General features: G+C 42.3%; 1 protein-coding gene across 5 annotated transcripts in view; it reads right to left on the minus strand.

The window, feature by feature from the left end:
• Positions 1 to 23,654, minus strand: part of LOC119526425 (carboxyl-terminal PDZ ligand of neuronal nitric oxide synthase protein) — a 310,288-nt gene that overhangs the window by 46,372 nt on the left and 240,262 nt on the right. For all 5 annotated transcript variants that reach the window (XM_037825480.1, XM_037825479.1, XM_037825481.1 and 2 more), the window contains one exon: positions 5,004 to 5,112. In XM_037825480.1, coding sequence (XP_037681408.1) covers positions 5,004 to 5,112 — 109 coding nt within the window. The remainder of the gene's footprint in view (positions 1 to 5,003; positions 5,113 to 23,654) is intronic.

The following is a 23,654-nucleotide window of genomic DNA, read 5'->3' on the forward strand; positions in this document are numbered from 1 at the left end:
AGTTGTCAAGATGAGGCTGGATATAGTTGCTTTGATATTTTCAAAGCCAGGAAGGAATGTCTAACCTTGGAGTGGCACTCAGCTGCAGATGGAGAGCACTGAAGCTCCTGGGAGTGCCAATTACAGATAATTTTGTGAAAATAGGGCTGGAAAGGAAGTTCTCTTAGAACTTTATTCCAATTACTCTCACGACACACAGAAATGTTTCTTTAAACCATGTACCTATTTGTATTGACGTAACCTCCTGGGCATCCCTCAACCCAGCACAGAAGTCAAGATGCAATGAACAGCTATTTTCTTTAGTGTGCCTAATTGTGGGTATCAACTGTAAACTTAGCAAATATCAATTTTTTAATGAATTGCAGCAATAAATATGAAAAAGATACTACATTCCCAGTGAAAGTGGGGTGCCAGAGTCGCAACATGAAAGCAGACAAAAGTCTGCAGTAGTAGCCTTAGGAAGATGCAAATCAAAAGGTTGATTGCTATACTTCACTGTCCCCTGGAAAATTATAGTCAATTGTGATTTTATTTTCTGTTCTTATTCTAAGTGACCGTATTAGCTGATCCTTCAAACTCTGGAAATCTTTTCAATTCTATATACATGGAAGGAATGGTTATTAGTTCTATTCTGTAGCAGCTCTAATAAAGAATCTTGGACACTGTTCCAAATTTCACTGTCCTGGAAAAAGCTCTCTCTAATTCACAAGTTATGAGAAGATTAAAGAAGTCCTCAAATAAGCAAGGAAAATGGACTATAAGCATAAAACAAGATGTATATGAAGATGAAGAAGACGATGATGACAATAAGAAGAAAAAGAAGAGTGTGAGCACACGTCTTACAAGCAAAGTTCTTTATTATACTACCAGCTCTCTACTCTGTTTTATTTATTTATTTATTTATTTTCATTCTCTGTATTCTGGGCACTTGAGAGCTGTCTGCCAAGTGTTTCTGAATTCCTGGGAACTGAAGTCTAAGAAGTCAGTCCTGGGATGGCTCATAGGTTTATAATTCTTTTTACTTATTACAGCAATAAAGTACAGAGCCCTTATGCCGACCTTGTCTTCACCAGCACAGAAGCTCAACAAAAGTATAACTGAAGGTCATGTTTCTTCAATGAGCCTTTGTTTTGAAACTTAGTAAATGATTTAGCCTACATCTATCATGATTGCAATCCATGGAATTTGCAGTGCTGGAGCATGAAAGTATATTTACTTTTAGACTTCTACGTATAGGAGGATCCAAGGCACTAAGGCTCTGAAATGGTTGAGGGGCTAGTTTTTTGTCCAACAGGTTATTTAATGGCCTCAGTCATATAACTAAGGCAATGCCTTGGACACCAGAATATTGCTTAGTACAGGGAAAGTGTAGTTTCAAGGCAGGTAAGACTTTCGTATTTGCAGGAAATAATACCCTTAAGGTGTCCAGTAGACTACTGGTTTTTAGATTCTATTCTCCTAGTCCATGAAACCCAGTACCAAAGAGAAAAGAAAACCGAAATTGTAAACCCAGTGCTGTCAGTAACCAGCTGGGTGACCCTGGGCAAGTTAATTCATCTTTCCAGGGAATGATTGCCTCATCCATAATGAGAGAGCTTTAAGACTGGATGAGCTCTGACACCTATGATTATATTTTGACTTTCCAACTCAATCGCATCCCAATGTTTAAGGTGTAAAAGCAGGTTCTTTCCCTAAATTGGACCTATCCCTCCTTCATCGCTTAAGCCTGACCAGGCGAATTACTCTAATGGACAGTTAGACTGTTCAATGTGACCCCCAATCTGATAGTGACAGCACTATAGGAGAAACGATTTCTCCTAATCCAAACCAATTGAGCTCTAAGCGCAACCAAAATGATTTCAAGGAGCTGCCTGTGAAGATAATGGGGAGGTTCCTGCAGCTCCTGTTAATCACCAACCCTGCACGCACCGATGCGCTAAGTACAGAGACAGTCACTCTTAATCAGGGCAGACAGTCACACTCTCTAGGGGGCTGGAAGGAAATGATAGGAGTGACAGCCGCTCCACAGGAGAGGTCAAGGAGCCATGCAAAGTATCACGGAAGAGGAGGGAGAGGCGTCACAGTAGGCAAAAGGCCTCTCATGAATACTATCATCATGCCCCCCAGGGAGGGGGAACATGACATGCTCATGATATTAGGAAGCGTCCCCATCGGATGCTCCAGACAAGGAAAAGACCTGCTCCCACTCCTCCTTTCTAGCTGTAGTGTAACTAGGTACTGAGAGCCCTACATCGTAATCCTGGCAACCCTTTCCAGTCACATAGAAGTTGTTCCCTAAAGCTCAGATCACTTTGCACACAGCAATTGGCCTTCCTGTACTTAATTTATCTGGTGCTTGGAGAAATTGAAGTCCAGAAAGACTCATGTGCCTTTTAATGTGAGTTCCTGTAACAAAGTTTAGTTGAAAAAACCCTGAACTGTGAAGCCGGAGAACCAGTTCTAATCTCAGTGGCATTATTAATTCACTGGGTCATCAAGGGCAAATTAGTTCCTTGGACCCTTTTTTCTCCAACTTCAAAATGGAGTTCATGTTGACCATACAAGGATCCCAAGAGAAGAATGGAAAATCTATGTCAAAATGATCTGGGCCATTCAGAGTTCAGGAGCTCTTCATACCCAAGTTAATGATTATAGTAGGACTCAGTTACAATTTAGGTCTTGAAGAACAAGGATATTTCTTAGTTATGTAACTTCCTAATGGTTCAAGAAAAGTTAAGAGTATGAGCTTTAGGGTAAAACTTTCTGGGTTCAGTTTGATTCCACTTACTATGAGTGCTCAGACAAGTTATTTACCCTACTAAGCCTTGGTTTTCCCATCTATAAAATGAAGAACACAATAAATAGTACTTATCTCACAGGACTGCTATGAGGATGAAGTGAGACAATTCATAGAAAGGGCTTAGAACAGTCTTGAGCACATAGTAAGAAATCAAGGCTAGATATTATTATTTGACTTAATATAAGGTTAACAAGTAGTCTAGAGCAGTAGATGAATAACAGTCACCATGTTATCTTTATGCAATATTTTGCTATGCAGCTTCTGGTGAAAGTACAACTGAAAAAAACCAACTCAGGGTTAAAATACCCAAGATGAAGACCATGCTGGCTATATGTGTGGGTGAGTAAAGGAAGATCATAGGTGTAGAATGTGCTGGGATCAAGGTTCAAGAAGGCCCTCTATCAGGAAAGTTGAGACACCTGACCCATACACTCAACCAGAGGAAGGGGCAGCCATTTCTCCCACAGTGAATTGTGGGGTGGGAATAATAACCTCATCAGAGGTCTGTCATGAGAAATGTGCCATGGGCATGCAGACAAGAACATGATGTGACGTGCCAATAGCAAACAAGAACATGATGTGATATCAATGCCCTGATGTCAAGGTTTTCTACACCACGATCAATAGCAGGGCTTTGTGGAACATCCAGGCAAAGGATCTCCCTACTGACCCCAATAATCCAGAAACATCCTTGCAAGACACATTTCCTCAGGGTCTGCATCTCACCTACCATCTACAGCCCCTTCCTCTTCAACTCTTAAAGATTCCTATTTCTTGCCAATTAAAACTCCTTCCCAAGCTAACTATTATCTCCTGAAACCAGAAGTGCTTTACAAAACAGTAAATCACCACGTTTGGAAAAAACCCTTGCAGACGTGTTCCCCACCACTCCCCAGTTCTGTTTCCTTTGCTGAACAATTCAGTTTTCTTTCCTGGCTTGGAGACTAGCCCTCCCACCTATAGTTCAGGAGCAAAAGGGCAACAGTCTGGGCTGTCTGGAAACAATTCCCTCAGCTGAATGGCTATGAGCCAGTAAAGGGCCTGAGAACCAACTCAGCTCCCCTGCACCTCAAAGCTACATGAGGCCTTTCACTCGCCAAACCAGAACTCTCATCTCTAGCCTCAGAGGCTTCTCTTTCTCTCCCTCTCCCAATCCTTTAATATGCAGATCAGCATAGCCACCATAACATTTTTACTTTCAGTTTTTCTCTCCACTTTACTATTACCTAGATGTGGAGTCTGAGAACTTATCCCTTTTTCCTCTCTCCTTTCCAGTTCTAGCTCTTCCCATCCAATTCCATGATTTTCATTTTAAAAACCTGGGAATGGGGTGGGGGATCAGAGTGGGGTAAGGGCACAAATCATAGCAAAAGAGGCTAAATTAGCAAAGCATAATCTCTGAGGGGTTAGACTGGGGAATGGGACACATATTGATAAATTTTGACCCTATCACAATAATTTTATTATCCCCATTTGACAAAATACCTATAGCTCTATTAAAGATGCCTTAGGGAAGAAGATGTATAAGATCCCACGTAGCATCGGAGGTGCAGAAAGGCATTTGGAAATATAGTCCTCATAACCAAGCTGTGCTTTGGTTTGTCTCTCAGAATGATAGACTTGTAAGGGTCCTTAGAAGTATAAATACCGTATTTTCCAAAATTTATTTTTCAGAAAAATGATTCCCAGGACGTTAATACATATTACATAGAAAAGAAAAAAAAAAAAAAATATATATATATATATACACACACACGTATGTATACACATATATGATTCCATGGAGTCCCATCACTTTGGGAAATACTAGATTAAACATGTTTATTCCAGATGTCATGAACTGTAGCCCATAGATCAGAATTACAGAATTATATGAGGGGTCACCTTAATAAATGGAAATGGTTCTTTTCTAGCACACTTTTGGGTGAGCATAACATGGGGTGCTGTCTACCTGCTCCCATTCCAGAGCCCTTACCCAATGCCTGATACCTCTCCTCATGTGGCAAAGTACAAAGTTCAGATGAAACGAGAGAGAATTTCATTACATAAGAGCAATGACAGGCTACAAAGATGGCTCTTCCGAGTCTGGCATTAGCATAGCCACCTCAAGATCTCCCTCTCTCTCAACAGAGAGATGGGCCATATCGGGGTGCCATACATCCATCAGAGGAAAAGAAAAGATGACCGATGACTGCCGCTTTACCTTCTTCTTGGATTTAAAGACATTACACCTGAAGACGTTGCTGGCACCATCTCGAGCGATATAGCTGAAGATCTTCAAGTCTTGGGAATCGTGAGAGACGTAGAAGATCCTACAGGAAAAAGTAACAGAAAAATGCACAGAAAAGGGCATTAGGTTCAAATCTCCATTAAAGAAATGTCCATTTAAGGACACCCTGAAGACAAAGTCTTTGTCCTATGGGACCAAAAAGCCACAATGAAAGAGACATTTTCAGCAGTTTCCATAAACACCAAAACTGCCCTGGACTGACTTCCAGATTTGGAAGAGTGGGCCTGGGTAGGAGAGGGAACTCAGACTAATTACTAGTCATCTCTGCAGGTGGCAGACCCGTCCTGGTAATGCTTGCGTTATAAGGAAAAATCGTTCCAAATTGTTCCCATCCTGAATCAGGGCAACAAATCTGCATCTAATCCAGGGACGTGTGGACACATTTCCTGATACCTGTTCCAAAGTTATCCCTAAATGAGGAGACCTGGAAAACCAGCAGGGCTAACCATGTTGAGAGATAGTAAGACACTGTTTTCATTATTGTTGGTCCCTGGTGGTGAGGACTCCAATTTCCCTTCGCCCTTTGTCAGGACAGCGGCTTCCATGCTTCATTCTGCCTTCAACAAATCCTGGCATGCTGTGGGCCAGGTACCATCCCACGGGCTGAGGACACAGCAGGAACAGGAGCCACAAAGCCCCAGAACCTGAGTGCATGGAGCTCACACGGGGAGGTCAATAAACAGATAGAAAATAGGTGCTAAGAAGAAAAATAGGGCAGGTTAGGGACATAGGGCCTGATGAGGACTGCTATTTGCAGAGACCTAAACAATGTGAGGGAGCGAGTCATGAAGACATCCAGCAAAAGCATTCCAGGAAGTAGGAACAGCAAGTTTAAATGCCCTGAGGCACGAAGCTGCTTGAAGCACTCAAGAAACAACTAGAAGAACAGGGAGCTGGAGTGGAGCGAGCAGAGCCAGCAGGAGGGTCAGAACAGCAACCGGAGGCCAGAGCATAGAAGGCCTTGAAGGTCATGGTTTTATTCCAAGTGAGATGAAAAGTTATTGGGAGCTTTAGAGCAGAAGAGTGAGTTATTTATACTTTAAAGCAGTAGCTCTGACTGCTGTGGGGGAGGTGAGACAAAGGAGGAAGCAGAGGGAAAGGCTGGGGAAATGGGAAAATTATAAGCAAGGCACTAGTGACTGAATCTTGTTTTAAATTCAGTTTTATTGAGATATATTCATATACCATACAATAACCCACAGTGTACAATCAATTGCTCACAGTATCATCATATAGTTGTGCATTCATCACCCCAATTTTTTGAACATTCACATTACTCAAAAAAAGAAAAAGAAAAAAAGAAAACCCAAAACTCTCATCCTCTCACCCCATCCCCCATTATTCATTTACTTTCTGTCCCCATTCTTCTATTCATCTGTCTATACACTGGATAAAGGGAGTGTGAGCCACAAGGTTTTCACAATTACATAGTCACACTGTGTAAGCTACATAGTTATACAATTGTCTTCAAGAACCAAGGCTACTGGGTTGCAGTTCAACAGTTTCAGGTATTTCCTTCTAGCTATTCCAACACATTAAAAATTAAAAAAGGGATATTCATTATATACAAGAATAACCTCCAGAATGACCTCTCAACTCCATTTGAAATCTCTCAGCCACTGAAACTTTATTTTGTTTCATTTCTCTTCCCCCTTTTGGTCAACAATCCTATGATGCCGGGTCCAGTCTCACCCTTGGGAGTCACATCCCACATAGCAGGGAGGGCAGTGAGTTTGCCTGCAGTGTTGGCTTAGAGAGAGAGGCCACATCTGAGCAACAAAAGAGGTTCTCTGGGGGAGACTCTTAGGCACAACTAGTAAAGTGCCTTTTTACTTCTCCTTACCCTGGTAGGCTTTAAATAGTCTAGTAACTGAGATCCTCTCCATTGGATTCCAGGAAGCCTGGGTGGGATGTTCTAAAGAAAATTGGGCATGGACAGAATACGGGAGGAGAATACGGGGAAGAAATCAAAATTCACCTTGGGCACCAAGTTTCTCCACTAAATTCTGCTAGAAATGATTTCACTATAACATGTCTACCAACTCTAAGTAATCCTGAAACAGAAGTTGTTCTGTTTGTATAACATGGCATCTGAGAAAGCTAACCTAATGGCATGGGCCCCACAGAGTCCCCTAATCTAAACGATGCCAAACTGTCTTCCTAACATTCAAGGGACAAGCCGATAATTATTGTCAGCATCTTCTGCCTGTGTGTGCTCCAGGCCCATCCAGTTGACCCTTCTGGACAACCCTTCTGAATGTCTCTAAGACTTCTGAAATTCATCATGCCCCAACTGACTTCATTGTATTTCTTGTAACCCTCTGAGCAAACACAGCCTTCCTTTTGCCAGGCCCATCTGGACGAGGGGCACCACTATCCATCCAACCCTGAAACCTCGGCAATATCCTCCCATTCTCCATATCCACCACTCATGGTAAGTTTGTTGCAGCCCACCTCCTTAGTATGTCTCTAATCAGTTCTTTTCTCTTCAACTCCAGGCTACTATCTTATGTCACAGAATCTTATTTTTCAATTTAGATTTTTACAATACCTCTAAATAAATAATGTGTCTGACTACTTTCTAGCTCACCTATGGCCAGTCTACTCTTTGCACTGCTACCAAAGTGGTATTTTTTAAAAAACACAAATTAAGTGTCACAGTTTCCCTCTTTAATGCATCAGAGGCTTCCTCCTGCCCTCAGGATAAACTCCAAACTTCTAGCATGATTCATCTACCTTTTTGTTTTTCTCTCTCTCCAGAGACCTGACCCACATAGTCCTCCCTATATAGAGGTAGCTTCATACAACTCCCTGCCTTTGCAATTACTGTGAACACCCTTGACGTTCTTCAAAACTCTGATCAGAGAAGCCTACCCTGGTTCCCCCAGTCTGAACTGCTGAACTACCTTGGGCTCACTTTTACCACAGCATGTATCTCACAGTGTGCTTACAAAGGAGCTCCTTGAAGGAACAAGGACCACAGCTTGGTCTTCCCAATGCAAGCATGGTCACGGGCACCTAAGAGGTTCCTAATGTCTGCCTAGGAGGTGGGAGTCACTCCCATTCTCACTGATGAGCTTCCATAGTAGCCTGCCTGGCTATTCATTTTCCCCACAGAAAGCAGGTTCAGTTCGTTCACATGCATCACACATAAAACTCCTTTTATTTTTTAGTTATTAATTTATTATTATGTAATGCCATAAGGACAAAAAACTGAATATAAAACTGACAGAGCAGATACGAACATGAATTGGCACGCCCACAGGACACAGTGATGTGAAAGGCACACAGCGACGGTGACAAGCTAAGGTTAACTTTATCTTGACAGACAAAGCACCTTTTCAGCAGTCTGTGCATGGATGCAGCCACTCGCTTGGGACTGGAGCTCTCTGGAGACTGTCTGCAATGTGCTATTATTAAAAGTAAATAACCTCTAGCTAAACAAAAAGTTGGCCAGTTAGAGCTTAGGAAAGTTTCCGTCAATATAACCAAGAAGCAGAAAGTTTTCCAGGTGACCTCATTCATCAACGAATTAAATTCCATGCCTCAGGTCCAAACTTTCAGATCTAGAAATACATTCCAAGAACGGAACGCTGATATCTACATTATTTGTTTTTCTAAGAACTGTGATTGTGTGTGAATGGGGGAGGGAGTGGGAAGCAGAAATTGGGGAGAGGAACGTGAGCACTTGAGAGAGGAAGGAAAGATTCCACTTTCCTCCACTTTCATCTTTATCTTCAGGTCTAGTGGAGTTCAGACTCTGCTTCCAAACAAGTGTCTCGGTCAATTTTTCAACTTTCAGTGAAAGTTTCAAGGATAGAATACCAAAGGAGTTCACATTGTTCAGTGTGTTCATAAAGCTTACTAAGGTTTTGTTCACCCTTCACATTTTCTAAAATTTCTTAATTTTATTTCAAAAGGTATACAGTATTACAATTTTCACTCACTAATCAAAGTATTATGCTTTAAAGCCACAGCAATGAACTTTTCTGCAGACTATTATGTCGAGAAGCATAACATAAATGGTAAATATAAACAATATCTCAGAGAAACTGGATTTTAGGTTCATCAACAAGGTGGGATTCATATAGACAGAGTGACAAAGAACCACCAGACTGTCACCCATACACCCTGCCCTCTTCCCTGGACAATGAGTCTATAGACAAGCTTGTTTCTCTTGGGATCACAGGGAGGAAAGAAAACAGAATTTAGAGTAGAAAGAGCCGTGAAGTCATCTGGCCTGGATCCAATCCAGCATCCCTGTTGTTCAAGGTTTATCATAGGAATGCACGATCCATTCCCTTTTGGGAAGGCTCTAATTACGTGAAAATTTTCCCTCATGTTGACTGGAAATCAACCAATAGGAATGCAGCAGAGAAAATGGTTGCAAACACTGGCCCTGGGTGGGACAGGCTGGGTGTGAGTCCAGGCCCTGCCTTGATCTCAATCGGGCTCTTCCCGTGTGAAGTAAGGACGGTCACAGTATTGTAGCTGATTCACGGGGCTTGAAGAATGAATGCATGCAGAGGAACTGCCTTATAGTACCTGGTTGATAACAGTACTGCTACTACCACTTCAACACAACCACTCATGTTCTGTCCTTTGGGGCCTTAAAGAACAAGGCTAATTCTTCTTCCAAACGGCAACCATCTAAACATTTGGAGACAACCACCATGTTTATATTTATTCCTTCAAGAGTTCCTCAACTGGGCCATTTTTCCAGATCCCTTATTGCTCTGGCAGGTTTGTACATGGAAACAGCATGGACTTTAAGATGAGAAAGATCCAGGATAAGGTCTTAGTGTTGCAACTTTCTAGCTGGTGGCCTAAGCAAGTTAACTCAGTTGCCATAAGTTTCTGTTTCCTCATTTTTAAGTATATGTATTAATAACATCTTTATAGGGTTGTTTTAAGTATTAAAACACACACACACACACACACACACACACACACACACATACCCCCTTCACATTTAACACAATGCCCCATATATAGTGAGTGGCTTGCTGGGTAAATATGAGTTCCATCTTCCTCGTAAACCTTTTCTGTGCACACCCGCATTTACTTATGACTCTCCTAAAATGCAGTTCACAGAACTGAATGCACTGAAAAGCATAGAGTATATTTGGATAAATATTTTCTATGCCCAGAAACTGAATTTTAGTAAAGAATCCCTGATCATGTTTTTTCTTTCATTACAGCATCATTCTGTGGGTTCAGACTGGGGTCAAACCAAATACTTAAAGCTAATTTGCACAACTGCTCACTCAAGGCTGGATTCCTAAGAGCTTTTCGGTAACTGGTTTTTAGGACCAGTTCCTGGTAATCACTATTTCCTTTTCCTGGTTCTCAAAGACCACATGCTTAATGATCCCTTTTAGAATTTTGCCCAGGGGCAATGACAAGTTAATTAGTAATTCTTGGACCCAGATTTTCCCCTTTCTAAAAGGTAGTAAGTTTTATTCTCTTCATCTTCTCTTATCTCATCCATTTCCCATGACTATGCAAAGACCATCAATCACGATTCTGCAATCACATCCATCAGGACCCAGGGACGCAAGTGACCGAGGTCTGGACACACCTGAAGAAGAGAGGGCCACCTTTCTTTTTCCCTCATCGCTTTTGAATTTCACCTGCTTTTTAAATCCATTACGTTCTAGTGTTTCTAGTTTAAAGATCAATTCTCTCTGAGACAAAAAGTAAGAGATAGTTAGAAAAATAGTTCTTGACAATTTCCTTGTCTGTGCTATTGTCTTCCTTATACTCTTTCCCCCCCTCATTTTCAGTCTTTTCCAAGAGCCCCAATGATTTCAAGGGTTTTGGCTCTCTCCATAAGCATCATTCCTTTGCACATCACCTTGGTTTTAAGCTCCTCCTTCCATACATTCTACTTTTCAAAGAATGTGTTAGGAATTGTAAAGCCACATAATTTTTCTTCATGGTGTCACCTTTTTAGGCCCTGCCCTACTCTGCCATCATCCATCTCTATGAACATAAAGAACTCTAAAATGCCATGGCCACATTTTCCCAAGATTTTAGTATTCTGCCCCAAATGCCCTCACCGCCATGGGGATGGCCTGCTGACTTTAGAAACTACCTTGCTGCAGAGAATGTGAAAGGTCTTGGGTTACTGCCTGGTTCCCTCGGCTTCCTTCTATCCATGCTCTTCCCTCTCCAAGACCCAGGGACACAGACCCAGAGAGGAGACCCTTTGCCTTTTCCTGATCAAGAGCTGCTGGGACTCAGCAAGCCGGCCCAGAATGTCTCATGGGGTCCAGTAGAAAACCCAGGACCTGGGAGCCGAGGATCTAGGCCTGTGTGGCCTCAAGCAAGCTCTTCCTTCTCTCAGACTTATTTCCTAATCCCTGAAGTGAGAATAATAAAAAAACAGTTATCAGATTAGTTACAAGGCTCAAATGGGCAAACATTCTATAACCCATTAAGTTGTGTAAGTGCTCTAAGACCATGGTAATAGTCTAAGAATGTCAATCAGAAGAACCTCACTGTCTCTCTGGGGCTTCTCCAGTTGGAAAGTGGCCTAGAGATTTTTCTCTCCAGGTCCTGGAAGGCATGGGCATTCCTAACCCAGAAAGACACTCCACAGGGAGAGAGGGAGAAGAAATCCCACTGAAAAAGATGAGCTACCAAAATAACTTGCAGATGGTGGAGACAAAAACCAGAAGTCCAAAACCTCTGGGAAAGTAAGAAGCACGATGCAAAATATGCAGAAGACCGAAAACAGAACCAACTTGCAGCTCAAGACCTGCTGGTGCTGGGAAACCCAGCATTCTTCCTGCCCACGGGAACAATGATTTCCTGAGCAGCCTGTGCAGTTTTGGTGCCCTCCCCAAAGGAATGTGTTATCTTCAGAAGGCCTGGGGAGAGCATTAGAGGAGCCAGTGGGTTAGAGGGAGGCTCCTGCAATGCTTTGCTCACACAATCACAACAGAAGCTGTAGCCTAACCACCACCCCACCCCAACCCTATCTCCCCCACATCCCCAACGTATACAAGTGTGCTGCCTACATACTGGTGTGTCATTCTCTTTCCACCCAAACCTGTAGTGTAAACATAGTTCCACGCTCCTATCCATGCTTGTTGCTCATTCTTTCCGCCTACCTCTTATTATTTTATATTTTTAATTGCAATTTTATTAAATATACTCACGTACCATACAATCATCCAAAGTGTACAATCAATTGTTCACAGTATCATCATATAGTTGTACATTCATCACCACAATCAATTTTTTGAACATTTTCATTACTCCAAAAAATAAGAATAAGAATAAAAATAAAAGTAAAAAAGAATACCCAAAACATATCATACTCCTTTTTCCCCTCTATTATTCATTTACTTTTTGTCCCCCTTTTTTCTGCTCATTTGTCCACACACTGGATAAACAGAGTGTGAGCCACAAGGTTTTCACAATCATGCACTCACACCGTATAAGCTATATAGTTATATGATCTAAGTTTCACTAAGTTATATAGTCCCAGTCTTTATCGTCTTTTCTTCTGGTGTCAGACATGCCCCTAGCCTTCCTCTTTCAACCATACTCACACTCATCTTTGTTCAGAGTACTTAAAATATTGTGCTACCATCACACAGTATTATGCTACCCATTGCTGGATCTATACAATCTATACCATCACACAGTATTATGCTACCCATTTCTGTTTACCCTTATGTACTCCTTCAACATGAAATGGCCAATTTCTAACCTCTTTCCATCCCCTGATAACATGAATTCTCCCATAACTCTCAAATTTCTCTCATCAATGTTAGATCATATTAGTGAGTCCATAGAGTACTTGTCCTTTTGTTTCTGGCCAATTTCACTCAACATAATGCCTACTGTCTACCATTTTGACTTTTGGAATTTATATGTCATATCTTATTTTATTTTATTTCCCCCTCCCCTCCCTTTTTACTCTCACTGATGGTCATCATTTCTACTCTCTTCTCCAAACATCTGTTTCCTGCCTTTTCCTATCTGCTTGTAGGGCTCCCTTTACTATTTCTTGTAGAGCAGGTCTCTTGTTCACAAACTCTTTCAGTGTCTGTTTGTCTGAAAATATTTTAAACTCTCCCTCATTTTTGAAGGACAATTTTGCTGGATATAGAATTCTTGGTTGGCAGTTTTTCTCTTTTAGTATCTCAAATATATCATGCCACTGCTTTCTCGTCTCCATGGTTTCTACTGAGAAATCTGCACATAGTCTTATCGAGATTCCTTTGTATATGATGGATCACTTTTCTCTTGCTGCTTTCAGAATTCTCTCTTTGTATTTGACATTAGATAATCTGATTATTAAGTGTTTTGGCATAGATCTATTCAGATCTATTCTGTTTGGGGTATGCTGTGCTTCTTGGATCTGCAATTTTTTTATGTCTTTCATAAGAGAAGGGAAATTTTCAGTGATTATTTCCTCCATTATTGTTTCTGCCCCTTTTCTTCCCTCAAGAAATTTGATTTTTGAACTGATTCAGCATATTTGTTTGAAGATCTTTAATTAGTTGTTTAAACTCTTGTAACTCATTCAAGTGTAATGAAGTGTAATGGCCCTTTTTGAGCCATATCTTCATTTTTTTCTAGTGTGAATTGTAATTTTTTGTTGTCTAGGAATCTTGTTTCCTTGATTACCCCAATCAGATTTTCCCAGACCAGACAGGCCCAGGTCTCAGGAAGAGGATGTAATCAGTATCAAGTTTCCCTAAGGATGAGACCCAGAAAGCTGTCAGACTTTCCTGTGAGGCCTCTAGACACTGTGCTTTTCCTACCCTGCCCAGCAGGTGGTGCCTGTCAGCCCACAGCTCCCCACCGGCATAAAGAGGTACACTGCCTTTAATTCTCAGAAGACTCTGTCCCTGCCAGGGGCTGAGAGGGTCAGAAGCCAAGCTTAAGCTGTTTCTGTTCTTTTTTTTTTCCCTCAGGCCTTAGGGTAAGAATTTTCTGAGGGAGGGCAGTCACTTGACCTAGGCCTTACCTCCCCCTTTTCTCAGGGAAGATAAGCCCTTTATGGATTTATGTCCTACATTTGACTTATCTCTGTCTCTCTAATTATCTTAACTCCACCCTTGCCTGGGTCAGTGCTGACAACTGAAAATGCCTGAGGCTTTCTCTAATGAGCAACTTAGAATGGGAGAAAAAAAAAGGGAAAAAGAAAGAAAGAAATCTCCTTTTCAGAGCCAGTCCCCAGCACCCCAGCTACCAGTTAAGAACCAGAGTTTGTGCCTGGTTCTATGTGCCCCTTTTCTTGGTACACAGCCCTTTTTCAGTAGTCTGAGCTCAGCTGACTCCAAAAGCCTCGGTTTTATTTATTTATTTATTTATTTTCCATCAGCCTTGCCTTCTTTCTGCTGAGAGAAATCTCTAGGGTTCCTTTTCTGCTTGCTCCAGGTTTATCTGTGCTTGTAGCTGTTATTCAGTAGTACAAATTCATTAACTAAAACCACAGTTGGAGCTTGGCTGAGCTACCTTCCCTTCCTCCTTGTAGACTACTTCTTTTTCCCACAGGGAAATGTTTAAACGCAGTCTGCTTTGCTGGTGGTGGAGGGGGCACCAGTTCCACAGTTTGAAGCTTTACTTACAGTTCTTATGCTGAGATTTCAGCTGTTCCACCCACCCATTCCAGACTGGTGTACGCTGTGTGTTCAGAAACAGATGTCCCCCAACAGTTGTTCCACACTATTTACTAGTTGTTCCTGGCTATGTGCTAGTTGTTCCAGAGGACTAACTAAATTCTACACCTCCCTATGCTGCCATCTTTCCCTGCCTCCCCCTCTTATTTATTTTTAATCTAATCTTCAGATAACACTACTGTCCTTCATCTAGACCATTTTCTCCCTCTTATTACTGCTTTTCTCTGATTATCTTTTTCCTCTTACTGCATTTACAGGGCTCTTGAAAACTTCAGCTGGTTTTCTTTTATTAGAAGTTATAACAGTTTCTATCTTCTTCACCCCTCATTTTAGCCATTCTTCATTTCACTTCTTCAGGCCTGTTGCTTGGCATAAAGGAATAGTGAGAGAGTCATGAAATGGTGCCCTCCGTCCCTCATGGAGCTGGTGTCCTCCTTCACAGGCTAACTTCTACAGACGTCCAAGGTGTTGGGACATTGTCCAAGATTTGCTTGTCACCATGACTGGGACATGTTTCATAGACCTCTGTCACCACAGGGTGGTCTGGGAAGAAGCCTGGGATTCCAGGGCAGGGAGAGACCTCGAGAGACAGCCAAGTCTATCTGCTCGATTACAGGTATAGAATGGTGAATACAGGAGCTGATTTCTAATTTCTTCAAGGAATAAAGTTATATGACTGTCGAAATTATTATTCAAAGATCTACTGTGTACCTAGAGTAAAAATAAGCAATCAGTTGAGGCGTAAAACTGGGTAAGATCTAGACAAATACTTATTTATCTTTTGAAAGTCTAGTTAAGGCACCCTCACACCCTATCTCAGAAGTTAATTTACATTTTAAGTTCACAGCTGCTAAGAAGTTCTTTCTTATGTCCCACTAAAATCTCTCTTGCTTTACTTGAATCAACCATAAACTGCCATGTAGACTCTCTAAATGCCAAGCACTGTGCTAAGTTAATTTACTCTCAATCAGTACGTGACAGGCAGGGAAAAAACAGGCCAATATCCCTCACAAAACAACAACAAAAATCATTTCAATCACTTCAGAGCTTTAACTCCTCTCCTCCAACACTCATAATTTCCCCAAAATAACTGTCACCTGCTGCCAGCTTTCAAAAGCCAAATCCATTAACATTAGCCATCAATTCTTTCTCCTTTGCTTTTTTGTTATTTTGGTTCATACATTTAGTTTGTTCATATTTTCTTGGTAGCCCTCACCTCCCACGCTTCTGAGGATCCTCAGATTTATTGAAGACTTTGCTTAGGGACACAGCTTCCACCCCAGAATCAGAGCAGAGAAAAACAAAGGGGTAGTTCTTTAACTGTATATGCTGGGGAGGCCTCATCTAGAAAGTTGGATTGTTTCCCTTTCTTTATGAACAATTTACCCCCTTGCTTTTAAAACAGTGAGTACTTTCCCTTCAAGTGGCATGTAGAGAGAGGGGTTAGGCATAAATCTTTTCAGTGCAAAATAAATCATTAACAAAAGTCTATACCCTCCTTTATCCAGTCCCCTTTATACCTTGAAACCAGTGTAGGAGCTGCAAACCCTCAATTGAGATTCCAGCTCTTTTACTTTCTCAAAACCACCTGATACTCCGAGCCTTACCTTTCTCAACTGCAAAATGGGATGAGAACAGGCTCACAGGATTGTCAGGATAATCAAGTGAAATAATTTATAAATAGTGGCTGGCACACAGTAGGTGCTCAGGAAAATGTTTACTAAATTGATGTGGTCAAATAAGACTATCTGCTAATCTACTGTGTGTTTATTGTGTGCCAGGCACTGCTCTAAGCACTTTACATTAAAAACTCATTTAATCCTCACAACAACTGTGATGGGTAAGTCATGTATTGACTTAGTTATGGTGTTTAGCTGTTTGCTCAAACACTGGTCTGATTGTTACTGTGAGGTTTTTCAAGCGTTTAAATAATTAGTCAGTTGAATGCATCTATGGCTGATTACATCTACAATCAACTGAGGAGACTGCCTTCAGCAATGAGAGAAGTCTCATCAGGTCAGTTGAAGCCTTAAAGGAAGAAGTGATGATTTCAGCAGTCAGAAAGTAGAATCTCTATCTCTGCTTCAGTCAGCCAGCTTCTCCTGGGGAATTCATCAAAAACCTTCATCGGAGTTCCCAATGTGCAGCCTGCTGTATAGAATTCAGACTTGCCAATCCCCACAGTCATGTGAGTGAATTCCCACATAAATATTCATAACACACACACACACACACACACACACACACACACTTCTGTCTCTCTGGAAAACCCTAATAGATATTGTGGTACTGAGAGTGGTTCTTGAGAAACAAAATCTTAAGGATGAGATTTCTGAGTTGTTCCTGGGTTTTTAGAATTGGTTCTCTAATCTGATTAGATCCAAAGGCACTAATGACTCGATTTTAGATGAGAGCACTGCTAGTCCATGGCATGAACTGGCAACAAAGATGCCCAAGATACCACCACTGGATACTGCTATTCAAATGCATATAAGAGGCAATGCTCTGGGTAACATGGTATTTGACCCTTAAAAGAGTTTTGTGTAGTTAAAAAGTATAATGATGTTGGCTGGTTGTTTCTAAATAGGCTGGATATAACTGTTAAAGGAAGGGATGAGTTCAAGGCTTCAAATTCCCAGCTTAAGCACCACATGAAGTACATGAAGTTCCCTGAAAGAAACTGTTATTTCTTATAGCTGCAGATTTGAGAATTCTGAACACCAGACCCAGAGTCTCACTGTACAAATGACTGAATTACAATGTAAACTGAATTCCCAACCTTGCAGTGTGCCCACTATTAAAGTGAGGGCATTGGTGGGGAAGAAGGGGGTCCTGAAAACTAGAATGACAACATGTAGGCTGATAATGATGACAGTGGGGTCACTGAACCCCTAGATTCTGCTGAGTCTTCTTTGCCAAATAAACCTACAAAGTTCTGCTTAGAGGAATTAGCCACTCCACCTCCAGTCTATCCTGAGGAATCAGCCACCTGACCTCCAGCCTGCCTTAAGGAATCAGCCATTCTAAGTTATGAGATTAACCCTACTGTGCCTGGTAAAGCTGTAACTGTCTACCCTTCGGAAGCACAGCCCTCACATCTCCTTCTGAAGAGAGCAACCCTGTTTCACCAGATGAAATTTTAATGGAAAGGATCTGTAGGGCAGAGGAGGGGAGAGCATTCCTTGCAGTGGAAACTGTGAGGCAGCTGGCTTGCAAGACACTGCTAATTCCACATATGACCCACCCCCACCACCCCTCTTTTTTTTTCCAGACCTCTAACTAGACTGAAGTCTCCACAGTCCCCGAAAGGTGAGGTATAGTGTGACCCATGAGGAAGTGTACTACATTCCAAAAGAACTGCATGATTTTTCCAATCTATATAGCCAGAAATCAGGAGAGTATGTGTGGGAATGATTAAGGGTGTGGGATAATAGTGAAAGGAACATCAAGTTGGATCAGGTTGAATTTATTGATATTGGCTCACTAAGCAGAGATTCTGGATTCAATGTTGTAGCTCGAGGGATTGAAAGGGCTCTAACAGCTTGTTCGGGTGGCTGGCTGAAGCATGGCCCAAAATGGGAAAAATAAACTGACATTTATATTTGATCCCATTTCAAGTTTCCAATCACTTTTTAATGGTCTTCTGCTCTTACTTTGAAAGTTTGGGGAAGAGGTGGGTTGGGAGGACTGAGGTGGCCAGGAAGATGAGGAAAAAGACGCAAGCCATTTGTTAAGAAAAAGGAAGGTCCTTGTTTGAGAATTCTTATTTTCATTTGCTGTATGCCAAAAGCTCTCTTTTCTCATTTTCTGTCTCTCCACCATCCAAGAGCAGTTGTTAAAGGGATTATAGTGCCTTAGGGTGGTTCTGCATTTCTTTATTCCAAGAAATGCATATCTTACTCTGTTCCCACCCCCTACCCTGGGCCCCATGTCAGATTCCCCTGGGATACAGAGTTAAGCATGTTTCTGAGCCTCCCTGAAGGAGCTCAGAGTGTACTCATAGAATGAGGCAAGTGCGGAGCAGTGGAACAGAGCGCTACAAAACGAGGAGGAGGATGCAGCTACCTCCTGTGGGAACTGAGCTGCATCTTAAAGAATTTGTAGACAGCAGCAGGGATTGTGGGGTGAGAACGTATCAGTCAGCATCCTGGCAGGAAACATATAATTTAAGTAATCTGAGGAGAATTTAATAAAGGACTATTTACAAAGGTGAGGGCAGAGTGCAGGGAAACCACAGAGGACAGTGCAGTACTTCAGGGAACCCTCAGGGCTGAGAGGGCAAGGGCAGCAAGCAGTTTCTGGAGCCCAAGGACAGAGAGAGAACTGCATGCTACCTGGCAGGAGCTCTCACGATGGTGAGGCAGCCTGCTGTGTGGTCCACACAGACCAGCCTCCCTGGGCACTGGGCAGGGTGGAGAGGGGCAGAGAAAGGATCTGTAGGGCAGAGGAGGGGAGAGCATTCCTTGCAGTGGAAACTGTACATGGTGGTGGGGGAAGAAGGGAGCACAGGGACTGCTGAGGGACTGGGAGGAGACGGGAATAGAGAGGTGGGGAGGTCAGGGCTGACTGTGGATTCACTCGCGGGCTCAGAGCACTGAGGCAGTCGAAGCAGGGCAACAACATAGTTGTAGTTATGGTGGCGTGAAGGATGAATTGGAAGACACGGGAGGAAGAAGGGAGGCCAATGAAGAGACTACTGCAAAATGGAATGATTGGGGGCATGGGAAGAATCTGGACCTGAAGCTTGTCAGTCAGAAGCACTAGGCTCAAGTCCCTGTTCTGCCGTTTACAACTGTGAGGACCTGGGTGAGTCTTTTAGTCTAAATTTTAGTGTTTTCATCTACAAAAATGGGAGCTGCCATGGGGACTGGAGTTTGGGTAAGTCAGGAGCCAAGCACAGGGTAGAGTGAATGGCACCCTTGAATTACACAGGGCACAGTCTGTGCATCCATATTAATTAGCCCTGAGTCCAGGCAAGAAATGATGAAGGCCCAGCAAAGGCAGTAGCAGTGATAATGGATAGAAAGAGATGGATTCAAGGTCATTTCCCTGAATGTGAGAACAGGGAGGGAGAAGTGAAGGATCTGATTTGCATAACTTGGGTGACTAGGTGGATGGGTTAAACATTAACCAGGACAAGGGACACAGGAGGAAAAGGAGGTTGAGGGAACAGGGAAGGAGGAGGAGGATGTCTGTGGACATGTGAACACTGAGTGGCCACTGAAGCAGGCAGAGGGACTTGTTTATGAGGCAGCTGGAAATAAGGGACCCGGGAGAGAGAAACGGACTTGATAGTCACCCACTTGGATGGTGACTGAAGCCATGGGAAATCTCAGACCCCCTGAGGAGCAAGGAAAACAAGAAGAGAGCCCAATGAAAGAACCCATTAGCAGTATCCATTTAAATGGCAGGCAGAACAGGAAGAGTCCGCAAAATTTCTGTGTAGGCAAAGACCAAGAGTTCAAAGGAGGAACAAGAGAAAACCATCATGGAAGCTCTGGGAGAAGAGATCTCAAGAGGGAGGGAAAAGTCCACAGCATTAAGTGCTTCAGAGACACTGACTGGGATGAAGACTGACAATGAACCAGGGATTTAAGCTACTAAGATATCACTGGCGACAGTAGCAAGAGCAATTTCGGTAGTAGCGTGGGAAGCCAAAGTACAATGAGCTAAAAAAAATGAGTAGGAGTTTTGGAAATGTAGACAGCAAATGCAATTACTCCCAAAAGTTTGGCAATGAAAGGGCCAGATGGGATGATAGTCTTGAGAAGTATCATCTTTTTAGGATGGGGAAACCTGAGCCTGTTTATAGGCTGAAAAAAAAGGACAAAACAGAAATAGCCTCAAGATCCAGGTAGAGACAGCAGATGACCCAGGGTCTAAGTGGAGGGGTCACCTTGGAGAAGAGGAGCCAGCACCTCCTCTGACTCAAGAGGGCACTGACTATGAACCCAGGTGGGGCCGGTCCTACCCCTGGCTTGTCTCTCGCCCTTTCTTAGACAGCATTTCCGGCAGCCTTTCTGGAGAAGCTAAACCTTTCCCTGCCAGAGAGGTGAGGCTGTTCTGATGTAGGACTAGCTGAATGAAGCAAGAAGTTAGTATAATTTTTTAGTAAAGTGTCTTGATTAAAGCAAAGGCTGTTTTTACTGTTTCTGACTTCCATTTCACCTATTACTTGCTTCCCTTTCCCAAGGGTGGAGACAACTGCCGGAAATATGGCATGGATCTAAAGGAAAGTGCATGCAATCAGAAACATTTTCCTGCTGTCTTCTTACAGGGGAGGTGCATATTAACTCATCCTGGTTCTGACAACCTGAGGGATGGGGCTTTATGTAAATAAGTGGAGAGAGGAGGGTGGGTACAGAAAGAGTAATGGTAGGGGTGGGCAGAGGTGGCCAGTGACAGACAAGGTTCTCTTGGGGCCAGGTTTATGAGCACTTGTAGTTTCTCTTTTACATTTAACTTGTCAAATTCCTCTTTATCAGCTAAGGCATCTGACAGACTTCATTGTGTGCTCAGGGCTTGTCCTTCCCCCAGTGAACAGAGGCAACTGGGCGGGATTTGGATCCAGCTCTTTTGCAAAGAAAATACTTTCTTCTTACATACTACATACACACACATACAGAGATAGATGTGTGTGTATGTTATATATATACACAAACATGCATGCACGTACATACATATACACATACATATACATATATATACACACACACACTCACATATACATATTTATTTTTAAACAGCGTTTGGGTGTGTGGACAGGACGATTGGACCACTGGCCACTGCCTAGCTGGCCATTACAACTCTGGAAGGAAAGGCACTAGCAGGACCCCATTTCCCCCCCGCAGTCAGGACCATCTAACAATTAATTATGTGCTAATGGGGGACAATGAGCTCTCCTGCAGATCACATCCATCACAGGTTGCCCTTCTGAGGTTCTCCTTGATCTTTTCCTCTCAAAAATCCTTTTATTGGGGCCATTAATAAAAACAAGATGAATGCATTTACCACTTATTATTGTTTCATTTCTCCTATCTGCCCTCTGATAGTTATGAATTATCAGTCGAAACTGCAACAAATGGGACAAGAGATGAAATCAAAGGCCAAGATAATCCATAAGAAAGATAATCAGCCCCTCAATCAAAGAGCCAGCTGCACAGCAATAACAGAGGGCAGGACTAGCATCCTTGGCCAACTTAAGGAAGGATGGAGTGAATTTGCAAAGGCAGTCAGTCTGCTTAGTGGTTAATCCCACAGCATCAAGAGGGGTTTTCTCCCTGCAAAGCTGAACAAGGTCACTTGACCTCCCTTGTTTCTCAGTGTTCCTAACTGCAATGCTGCCTTTTTAACAGTTATTTGTATACTGCTTATTATATTCTATTAGAACATATACTCTGATATTCTGATGTCATTTTTTGGACATCTTCCCCAAACACCTTTATATATAGGTTGTACTGAGTGCTCAAAAAATGTCTGTAGGTTGGATGGTTGATTGGTCGGTTGGTTCATTCATTCATTCATTCAATCAATCCTGAACAAAAGTTTATTCCATGAGTGTAGCCACTTCCTGAGAATTTTTCAAGGATTTGAGAAGAATCAATTCAACAAATGTGCATTGAGCACTTTATATGAAAGATAGTGGTCAAGGAGACACAAAGATGAATAAGATCCAGGTCTGACTAAAAGTGATAGATAAACAACTACAATTCAAGGATGAATGTAAGGGTTATAGAGCTTTGGGATCTAAAGGAGAAACAGCAATTAGATTCCCACTGTGGAGGTAGGGAAAAAATCAGTAAAGAATTCCTGGTGGATGGGATATTTAAAATAAAACTTGAAAGATGGATAAGAATTTGACAGGCAGAAATGTTAAACCAAACAGAGTGTTCCTCAATTAATCATGGTTTAATTACGATTGTTACCAGCAACCAGGAAAGGCCAACTCCTCAACAGCTAGCTTCTCTGGATCTTCTGATTAAGGTTTGGGGACTTGCAGACAATCTAGCTTTTCCCATCCACCTCATCCCATTCCATCTTTCCCAAATTCTACACACAACTCTCTGGATCTGGCCATTCTCACTGCCACAGTTTGAGGTCTGTGCTACTAGAAAGATAGCCTAGGCTCACATTCTGCCTTGACTCTCAGAGAAGTGACATCGCCACCCTTCCTCCAAACTGTGCCAAGACACAAGAAGGAGCGCACAGAGGGCTTACCCAGCTAGGCTGGAGGACAGGGCACTGCAGCAGTGTTCAGATTGGTTTTTAATGCAAGATGTCTAAGCTGCCACTGCTCAAGCTGTGACATTGTCCTATGACAATCCTAGAGACTACTTATTACATATTAAGGGTTTGGCAGACAGGGGCTACAGCTCCAAATCAACAGCAATCTTTATTTATTTGCCTTTGGGGTCTAGGTTGGTCACACAAGGACACTTCCCCTGGCCATTACATGCCCTTACCTAACCAGTGTGGAACACATGACCCTCACCTGCTGACCTCCCTATAATCAGTGTGATTCCAAAAAAAAACCAAAAAACAAACAAACAAAAAAAGGGGTACAATGAAGGCTGCTTCTACACAAATCCTCTCACCTTAAATGATCTGAAACCCACTAATACAAGATTGTTTCACTTGAAATAATATGACTCTTCTAACAAGATGCAAATGCCTCCTGGGCTGGCAAAGTAAAATCCAATTAATCCTTCAAACATTAAATTATTAAGAAAGCTAAACTATTTTGTGTTTTTTTTTCCTCCTCCTACTTCTACACTTCAGAAGTAAGACTGCCATTGAGAAACCTTTCCAGCTTTAGATGCAAAATCTCCAAAGATGGCTTACAATATTTATTGGCACAAGGGAATCTTACCTTGGAATTCAGGAACCCTTGGGAGTACGGTGTCCATGAATTTTTCTTAAT

This window comes from Choloepus didactylus, chromosome 2, assembly GCF_015220235.1.
Source record: "Choloepus didactylus isolate mChoDid1 chromosome 2, mChoDid1.pri, whole genome shotgun sequence".
NCBI classification, from domain to species: Eukaryota; Metazoa; Chordata; class Mammalia; order Pilosa; family Megalonychidae; genus Choloepus; species Choloepus didactylus.